Here is a 10,270-nt window from a genome sequence, read left to right as displayed (position 1 = left end):
CAGCCTCTGCCTCCCAGGTGCAAGCAATTCTTCCACCTCCGCCTCCCGAGTAACTGGGATTACAGGCCCACCACCATGCCTGACCAATTTTTATATTTTTAGTAGAGATGGGGTTTTACCATGTTGGCCAGGCTGGTCCTGAACTCCTGACCTCAGGTGATCCACCCTCAGCCTCCCAAAGTGCTGGGATTACAGGCATGAGCCACTGCACCCGGCCTAGAAAATGTTTTGTTACTAGATTGAGCATAAATCTGGAACTAAGGGGTGGAGGAGCCCTGCAAACTTCAAGTTAATTTACTTCGTAATAACAACAAAGTAATAAGGTTTGGCTTTCCTTCGGAAAACATCACAGTATGAGAGCACATTACAATCAGGGAAGACATAGGAATAAGATTGACAAGCCTTATTTTAAAAGTTGAAATTGAGTCCTGCCAACTTGCTCATTAGGTATATTTTTCTTATACATGAAAATCAAGTGATGGGGTGTTTTCTTCTTTTTGCTTTCTGTCCTAGGCTGGAGTGCAGTCCAGCAGGCTCCCCCGGGCTCAAGCAGTCCTCCCACCTCAGCCTCTTGAGTAGCTGGGACCACAGGTGCTCACCAACACACCTAGCTTGTTTTTAATTTTTTGTAAAGACAAAGTCTTGTTACGTTGCCCAGGTTGGTCTTGAATTCCTGGCCTCAAGCAATCCTCCCACCTCAGGGCTCCCAAAGTGATGGGGTTACAGGTGTCATCCACTTCACCCAGCCAGATTATAAGATTTTTAATAATAAACCTTTCGTTTTCCCAGAAGACAGTAATTCTATGGGAAAATGGCTTTTCACTGTGTTTCAGTGACAAATCTAAGCCTTCTAAGGAAACGACACTATGGATCCTTCATTTTGTGATCATCACATTTTTCAATTAAGGTCTGCCTTTTTAAATCAGTATTATTAAAAATGTTCATGACCTTGTAAGGCAGTGTGGACGCAAAAGCTTCCTGTTTTGTCTACAGTTATTTTAGGAGCTGACCATACATAATGAGTGTTACAGCCTGTCCTTGGCTCATCTAGAGCAGCACTGTCCAATAAAATACATATGTACATCTACGTATATTGGTCCAAGTGATCTTCCCACCTCATTCCCCTGAGTAACTGGCACCAAAGGCCCATGACAACATACCCGGATAATTTTTGTAGAGATGGGGTTCTCAGGCTGTTGGCCAGGCTGGTCTCCCACTCTTGGCCTCAAATGATCTGCATCATCTCAGCTTCCCAAAGTGCTACCTGGGATTCAGGTGTGAAGCCACAGTACCTGGCCTATTTCAGTTTCTTTTTTGAGTAGCCAAATGCAAATAATTAAAAGATGAAATGACAGTTGTCCCTTGAACAACATGGGTTTGAACTTTCAGGGTCCACTTACATGCAGATTTTTTTTTTTTTTTGTGAGTCTGTGTTGCCCAGGCTGGAGTACAGTTGTGTGATCCCAGCTCACTGCAACCTTTGTCTCCTGGGTTCAAGCGATTTTCGCGCCTCAGCCTCCTGAGTAATTGGGATTACAGGCACACCACCATGCCAGGCTAATTTTTGTATTTTTGGTAGAGACAGGGTTTCACCACGTCAGCCAGGCTGGTCTTGAACTCCTGACCTCATGATCCACACGCCTGGGCCTCCCAAAGTGCTGCGATTACAGGCCTGAGCCATTGCACCTGGTCTCATGCAGATTTTTCAGTGAAAGTAAACCTGGGAGGTGGAGGTTGCAGTGAGCCAAGATCGTGCCACTGCACTCCAGCCTGGGTGACAGAGTCAGACTCTGTCTCAATAAAATTTCAAAAAATTTAAATGGCCAGGCACAGTGGCTTCTTCCTGTAATCCCAGTATTTGGGGAGGCAGAGGCAGGAGGATAGCTTTAGCTCGGAAGTTCAAGACCTGTCTGGGCAATATAGGGAGATCCTGTTGTCCGCAACAAAAAAATGTAAAATGTGTAAATGACTTCCCGATGTTGTGAATGGAGAGAGGCTTCCTTAAGGGCCTTTGAGTACTGACCTAGTAGTGTTCCAGCCTCATCTTGCTCCACTCTCCCTTTTCACTCACCATGGTGGTTCTTACACCTGACTCTTCCTTCCATCCTCCCATGTGCCCACCCCTAACTTTGCCCATCCTTAAAGTCTCACTTCCTCACTTCACTGACTCCCACAGACTAGGGTGTTTGTTAAATATTCATAACTTCCTGTGTTTTTCACCTTTTTTTTCTTATTTTATTTATTTTTTGAGACAGAGTCTCGCTCTGTCTCCCAGGCTGGAGTGCAGTGGCACGATTTCGGCTCTCTGCAACCTCCGCCTTCCCGGGCTCAAGCGATTCTCCTGCCTCAGCTTTCTGAGTAGCTGGGATTACAGGAGTGTGCCACTACACCTGGCTAATTTTTGTATTTTTAATAGAGACGTCGTGCTCGTCTTGAGCTTCTGACCTTGTGATCCGCCCGCCTCCCAAAGTGCTGGGATTACAGATGTGAGCCACCACGCCCAGCCCACATTTCTTTATGTGATGAATATCCATCAACATCCATCTCAACCCAAGAACATTTATAATTATGGGGTTTTTGTTGCTTTTTGTGGACTACAGCCTTTGTGAGAGGAGGAATTACTCTATTGTGGTTACTTTTGCATACTCAAGTCTTAAACAAGTGCCCATTGAAGGTGTAAATAAATAATGTGATTGAACAAGTGATTGAACAAGAGAAACCACAGAAAGCCTCAACAGACTAAAATAGTCGAATCTAGCTAATCCTACATTAAAAATGAAGCAAACTCAATAAACTAACTTGTATCTACAACAGTCATCTCTGTAGCAAAGCTGGAGTTTCTTATTCTCTTTTATATTTATTTTTATTCAGTTCCCTTTCGGGCTATGGAGTTCGTTATTCTCTGGTGTGGCATGCACACCAGAATCTGTGAGGAAGCTATGCGTCGTGCTCTCATTTTTCAGCCTTAGTTGCCTAACAGGAACATCTCATACTAGTTTTTGTTTTTCTTTTTCTTTTTGAGACAGAGTCTTGCTTTGTCGCCCAAGCTGGTGTGCAGTGGCGCCATCTGGGCTCAATGCAGCCTCGACCTTTTGGATTCAAGGGACCCTCCCGCCTCAGCCTGCCGAGTACCTGAGACTACAATCGCCCAGCTAATTTTTATATTTTTTTTGTAGTGCCTGGGTCTCGCTCTGTTGCCCAGGGTGGTCTCCAACTCCTGGGCTCACGTGATCCTCCCGCCTCGGCCTCCGGAATGGTTGGGATTACAGGCGTGAACCACCGCCCCCTGGCCCCATATTGCTTTAGCGCATTCTGACCTACTCCAGCTTTCTTCACGTTTCAAAAAGCACCAATCCCAGGATGCAATGCAGACAATGAGTGCCAGTCGCTTAGAAACCACACGTCCCAGCATGCCGTACTCGGGGCAATCGCTATCCCCGATAGGCCCCGCTGCATTCTGGGAGTTGTAGTCTCTAGCGACTGGCGCCGCTCCGTGTGCAGCTTTCGCGGCCTGCGTCTGGACAAAACCCTAGCGGGTGGCTCCGCGCGGCCAGAGCTCTGGAGAGTGGTGGCGCATTCCAACCTTCGTCCCCCAGCCCTGTTGGTCGGCTCCGCCTCTTCTCGAATCTTTTCCACAGCCCAAAATGGCGGCGGAGGTTTATTTTGGCGATCTAGAGCTGTTCGAGCCGTTCGACCACCCAGAGGAGTCGATTCCGAAGCCCGTTCACACTCGCTTCAAGGACGAGGACGGCGACGAGGAGGACGAAAATGGGGTCGGCGACGCGGAGCTACGGGAGCGGCTTCGGCAGTGCGAGGAGACCATCGAGCAGCTCCGCGCCGAGAATATCCTTCCCGCTCGCTGGGCCCTGTCACCCGGGCGTGGGGCCGGGGCAGCGCCCGGCGAGGGTGACGGCGCGGGCGGAAATTCCAGGAGGGCCAGAATTCCAAGTGATTTCTGTCACCCGCCGGCGGGCCGAGAGTCTAGGGTTCGGGGCGCGCAGGCTGCCCCGGCGCCTCGGCGCAGACCTCTTCCCCTCAGGGAGGCTGTCTCCTGACCAGACTCACTCTTGCCTCCCACCCGGGTTTAGGGTTATTTTAGGCTGCTCACCTGACAGATTGTACACAGGCCCCTGCTTTGTCCGCCTCTTTTTGAGGTCGTGATAAGGTTTCATATTTTGCAGCCACGCTCAAGTTGTGCCGTCATGTTATAGTTGTAGGTGATGAAATACCGGCTGCTTAGACACGGGATCAGTTTTTATACCGGGGCAAACGCTAGTGGTCCCAGAATGCAGAGTTGGAGACCTCAAGGAATCCGCGTGTGCTGAGATAATTGGTTAATTGCTTGATTAAAACTGGGGATTAATTTTAGAGTTCTTCCAGTCGGAGCTCGCTTCTGTGCTGAAGATGCTTTGCAGCACCTTGGGGAAAACGCGCCAAAGAAGTTTCTGTTAGACTTGTTACAAGATTGCAGATTTTTCTTGATTTACTAGTATGTTTTTTTACGTTCTTAAGAGTTTTATACGTAGATAGATAACTTTGGTTCGGGTAGTTTTCCTTTTAAAATTTGTAAGGAGAACTGAAAGTGACTGGTATGTTAGCTTTTTTGGGGGGACGGGGTGGGGGAATGGGGTCTCACTATGTCGCCCAGGCTGGAGTGCAGTGGCGCGATCTCGGCTCACTGCAACCTCCGCCTCCCGGGTTCAAGCAATTCTCCTGCCTCAGCCTCCCAAATAGCTGGGATTACAGGCACCCGCCACCGCGCCCAGCCAGGATATCAGCTTTTGACATTTTTGAAGCCCGATTTACTTTTCAGAATGTCATCTTCCTACACATTGTGAGGAAAATTTTCAAAATACAAAAATTGAAGCCGGGCACAGTGGCTCACACCTGTAATCCCAGCACTTTGGGAGGCCGAGGCGGGCGGATCACGAGGTCAGAAGTTCGAGACCAGCCTGGCCAACAGGGTGAAACCTTGCCTCTACTAAAGATACAAAAAATTAACGGGGCGTGGTGGTGTGTGCCTGTAATCCCAGCTACTCGGAAGGCTGAGGCAGGAGAATCGCTTGAACCTGGGAGCGAAGGTTGCAGTGAGCCGAGATCACACCATTGCACTGGAGCCTGGGCAACAGTCTCAAAAAAAAGAAAAGTTGAAAGGATTTTACAGTAGATATCCATAGATTTATTCCAAATTCTAAAGTTGTTAACTGCTCGTTATTCTGCATTCTCCTTATCACTTAGTGGTTGTTGAAAGGTTGTTCACAGGAACACTGATGTTTTAATAATGTTTTTGGTTCAGTTTGTTAGTCTGTTGAACTTCAGGATCCTGTCTTAGAATATACGTTCGAGGCCGGGCGCAGTGGCTCAAGCCTGTAATCCCAGCACTTTGGGAGGCCGAGATGGGCGGATCACGAGGTCAGGAGATCGAGACCATCCTGGCTAACACGGTGAAACCCCGTCTCTACTAAAAAATACAAAAAAACTAGCCGGGCGAGATGGCGGGCGCCTGTAGTCCCAGCTACTCGGGAGGCTGAGGCAGGAGAATGGCGTAAACCCAGGAGGCGGAGCTTGCAGTGAGCTGAGATCCGGCCACTGCACTCCAGCCCCAGCGACAGAGCGAGACTCCGGCTCAAAAAATAAAAATAAATAAATAAATAAATAAAAATAATATTCTGATACCAGAAGTTAGAGAAGTAGTAGTTGAATTTTATGATCTGCCTTGTTAAATGAGGGCTTATCTTCCTTAACAAATAATAACATCAAGAACTTAAACGAAAATTGAACATTCTGACTCGACCAAGGTATGAGATTTTTGAAATTAATCCATAGTTGTCCCTTATTATTTATCCTGATACTAATATTTAATCACAATTTCTTTGTAAAAAGTGTATGGGATTTTTGTATCATTTTTATTTGTTTAGCATACTCTGAAGAAGTCAAAGTCATAGTTCTTTATTTGTGGGGATAAGGTCTGAATTCTCATAAGTGGATTAAAATTGTAAGCTCAGTAATGGATGAAAGTATTTATGAAACAAAATCCAGAAAATGTTTACTTAATGTTCAGAGTAGGCAAGTTGTTAACCTAGCTATTCCTATTTAACAAACATTTCTACAAAGTTAGAATTAAAATTACAATATTGGCTGGGTCTGGTGGCTCATGCCTGTAATTTCAGCACCTAAAAAAATATTATAGTATTGTGGCCCAGGTGCAGTGGCTCACGCCTATAATCCCAGCACTTTGGGAGGCTGAGGTGGGCGGATCACTTGAGGTCAGTTCGAGACCAGCCTGGGTAACGTGGTGAAACCCTGTCTCTACTAAAAATACAAAAATAAGCTGGGCGTGGTGATGGGTGCCTGTAATCCCAGCTATTTGGGAGGCTGAGGCAGGAGAATCACTTGAACCCGGGAGGTAGAAGTTGCAGTGAGCTGAGTGACAAGAGTGAAACTCTGAAAAAAAAAAAAAGGATTACAGTATTACTCTAGCTGAAGATTTATTTACATAGTTAAAATGTGTTCTTAAATAGAAACAATGCAAGAATCAGCATTTTAGAAGAAAAAGTAACGTGCCTTTGAAAAAGATACAGTGTGTAGATTTGCATTTAGGCATCTGATTTTATGTTTTTTCGTTTGTTTGTTTTTGTTTTGTTTTTGAGACGAAGTCTCGCTCTGTTTCTGTCGCCCAGGCTGGAGTGCAGTGGCACAATCTCGGCTCACTGCAAGCTCCGCCTCCTGGGCTCATGCCATTCTCCTGCCTCAGCCTCCCGAGTAGCTGGGACTACAGGCGCCCCCACCACGCCCGGCTAATTTTTTTGTATTTTCAGTAGAGATGGAGTTTCACCGTGTTAGCCAGGATGGTCTTGATCTCCTGACCTAGCCAGGATGGTCTTGATCTCCTGACCTTGTGATCCGCCCGCCTCGGCCTCCCAAAGTGCTGGGATTACAGGTGTGAGCTACCACGCCTGATCATGTTTTTGTTTTTGTTTGAGACAACATCTCACTCTATCACTCAGGCTGGTGTACAGTGTTGCAATTATAGCTCTCTGAACCCTTGATCCTCCTGCTTCAGCCTCCCAGATAGCTAGGACTACAGGCAGACACCACCACACCCAGCTGTTTTTTTTTTTTCTAATAGAGTCAGGGTCTTGCTTTGTTGCTCAAGCTCAAATTCCTGGCCTCAAGTGATCCTTCTGCCTAGGCCTCCCAAAGTGCTATAATTACAGGCATGAGCCACCATGCCCAGCCTAGGAACCTAACTTTAACAAAGATATTAAATGCTGGTATCGCAAAATATAAATTTATTCAACAGTCATTAAATCTAAAGTATTTGTTAAAGTACAGATTATGAGAAATGGTATTTTCAAGCTTTCGGAATTTAGAGGTGCCATGATATAATTTCACATGCACTTTGTTATTTATTTTTATTTATTTTTAATTTTTTTGAGACAGAGTCTCACTCTGTTCCCCAGGCTGGAGTGCGGTGGTACTATCTCAGCTCACAGCAACCTCCACCTCCTGGGTTCAAGCAATTCTGCCTCAGCCTCCCAAGTAGCTGGGATTACAGGTGCCCACCACCACACTAGGCTAATTTTTATGTTTGTAGTAGAGATGGGGTTTCACCATGTTGGCCAGGCTGGTCTCGAATTCCCGGCCTCAAGTGATCTGCCCGCGTCAACCTCCCAAAGTGCTGAGATTATAGACGTGAACCACTGTACCCAGCCTCACATGTACTTTTTAGTCCCTGGCACCAGTTGGAATAACTGGCTGCAGTGGTGACTACAAGTTTTAAGTTTTAGAATTTAGAAATATTTCAGATTTTTTTTTTTTTTTTGAGACAGAGTCTCGCTCTGTCACCGAGGCTGGAGTGCAGTGGCATGATCTCAGCTCATTGCAACCTCCGCCTCCTGGGTTCAAGCAATTCTCCTTTCTCCTGCCTCAGCCTCCTGAGTAACTGGGACTACAGGCGCCTGCCACGACGCCCGGCTAATTTTTTTGTATTTTTAGTAGAGATGGGGTTTCATCGTGTTGGCCAGGATGGTCTTGATCTCCTGACCTCATGATCTGCCCGCCTCTGCCTCCCGAAATGCTGGGATTAGAGGTGTGAGCCACCCACCCAGCCAGTATTTCAAATTAACTTCCTCATATCTCATCGTCCTTTCTCTATGTGAGCTCACTGTGTGTATTTAACTCATTTTTGGCTGGGCACAATGGTTCACACCTGTAATCTCAGCACGTTGGGAGCATTGCTTGAGACCAGAAGTGGGAGACCAGTCTGGACAACATGGTGAGACCCTATCTCTACAAAAAATTTTTAAAAATTAGCTGAGCGGCCGGGCGCGGTGGCTCAAGTCTATAATCCTAGCACTTTGGGAGGCCGAGACGGGTGGATCACGAGGTCAGGAGATCAAGATCATCCTGGCTAAAACGGTGAAACCCCGTCTCTACTAAAAAAAATACAAAAAACTAGCCGGGCGAGGTGACGGCGCCTGTAGTCCCAGCTACTCAGGAGGCTGAGGCAGGAGAATGGCATAAACCCGGGAGGCAGCGCTTGCAGTGAGCTGAGATCCGGCCACTACACTCCAGCCTGGGCCACAGAGCGAGACTCCATCTCAAAAAAAATAAATAAATAAAAATTAGCTGGATGTGGTGGCATGTGCCTGTAGTCTCAGCTACTTGGGAGGCTTAAAAAAATAAACTGATTTTTGATTAGGTTTTAAGTATATTAAATATATATATAAGATATTTTATTTAGATAAACATACATTTTCTTTTTTTTTTTTTTTTTTTGAGACGGAGTCTCGCTCTGTCGCCCAGGCTGGAGTGCAGTGGCCGGATCTCAGCTCACTGCAAGCTCCGCCTCCCGGGTTTACGCCATTCTCCTGCCTCAGCCTCCCGAATAGCTGGGACCACAGGCACCCGCCACCTCACCCGGCTAGTTTTTTTTTTTTTTAGTAGAGACGGGGTTTCACCGTGTTAGCCAGGATGGTCCCGATCTCCTGACCTTGTGATCCGCCCGTCTCGGCCTCCCAAAGTGCTGAGATTACAGGCTTGAGCCACCGCGCCCGGCCCGATAAACATACATTTTCTAATGGAGTCAATCGTTTAAACATTTAATATTTATCTTAAATTGGGTGATTTTTATCTGAGTTCAAATGATTAGCGCATCATATATAGGTTTTGCCAGTTTATAAGCACAAAGGATTAGCATCATGAAAAAGAAGTAAATTAGTATATTCTTAGAATTAGTGCCCTCCATATTGTCAGGCTGATAAAGTGTTGTACAGAAAACCAAGGAAAAAGGACAAATGAAATTATTTAGATAAAATTTGTACTCTCATGTCTCTTGATTTAGTCCTTACTTTTGAAACTGTTATAATCAGAAGTTTCTCCTGGTTTTTTGGGTTTTTTTGTTTGTTTTGTTTTTGGTTTTTTCGAGACAATTTCTCACTCTGTCGTCTAGGCTGGAGTGTAGTCACGCAGTTACTGCTTACTGCAGCCTCATCCTCCCAGGCTCAAGTGATCTTCTCATCTCAGCCTTCTGAGTAGCTGGGACCACAGGAACATGCCACCACACCTGGCTAACTTTTGTATTTAGCTTAGAGATGGGGTTTTGCCAAATTGCCAGACTGGTTTCAAACTCCTGGGCTCAAGTGATCCTCCTGCCTCGGCCTCCCAAGGTCCTGGGGTTACACTGGGCTTAGTCTGTTTCTCCTCTTTTTTTTTTCTTTTTTTTTTTTTTTTTTTTGAGATGGAGTCTCACTCTGTCGCCCAGGCTGTAGTGCAGTTGTGCGATCTCGGCTCACTGCAACCTCTGCCTCCCAGGTTCAAGTGATTTTCCTGCCTCTGCCTCCTGAGTAGCTGGGATTACAGGTGCACACCACCATGCCCAGCTAATTTTTGTATTTTTAGTAGAGACAGTTTTTCACCATGTTGGTCAGGCTGGTCTCAAACTCCTGACCTCATGATCCACTCACCTCGGCCTCCCAAAGTGCTGGGATTACAGGCATGAGCCATCGTGCCCAGCCCTCTCCTCTTTATTTAGTCAATAAACATTTTGTTGGGTTTTGTTTGTTTGTTTTACTTTCTGTTTGTTTTTGAGACAGAGCCGTCACTCTGTTGCCCAAGCGTGAGTGCTGCGGCATGATCTTGACTCACTGCAGCCTTTGACTTCTGGGTTCAAGCCATTCTTTCACCTATGCCTCCCAAGTAGCTGGGGTACAGGTGTGTGCCACCACACCTGGATAATTTTTGTGTTTTTTTTTTTTTTTTTTTTTTT

The 10,270-nt window shown here is 46.2% G+C and overlaps 1 protein-coding gene across 1 annotated transcript in view; it reads left to right on the top strand.

The window, feature by feature from the left end:
- The first annotated feature begins 3,410 nt into the window (after nt 1-3,410).
- Nucleotides 3,411-10,270, top strand: part of ZCCHC8 (zinc finger CCHC-type containing 8) — a 36,765-nt gene continuing 29,905 nt past the window's right edge. The window contains exons 1-3 of the mRNA XM_031936341.1: nt 3,411-3,843; nt 5,756-5,825; nt 6,001-6,004. Of these exons, the coding sequence (XP_031792201.1) occupies nt 3,645-3,843; nt 5,756-5,825; nt 6,001-6,004 (273 nt within the window). The 5' untranslated portion in view covers nt 3,411-3,644. The remainder of the gene's footprint in view (nt 3,844-5,755; nt 5,826-6,000; nt 6,005-10,270) is intronic.

The sequence above is a fragment of the Piliocolobus tephrosceles genome, chromosome 10 (genome assembly GCF_002776525.5).
Source record: "Piliocolobus tephrosceles isolate RC106 chromosome 10, ASM277652v3, whole genome shotgun sequence".
In the NCBI taxonomy this organism is placed as follows: domain Eukaryota; kingdom Metazoa; phylum Chordata; class Mammalia; order Primates; family Cercopithecidae; genus Piliocolobus; species Piliocolobus tephrosceles.
The sequence above is the reverse complement of the archived record's forward strand: the minus strand, read 5'-3'. Positions and strand labels throughout refer to the sequence as shown.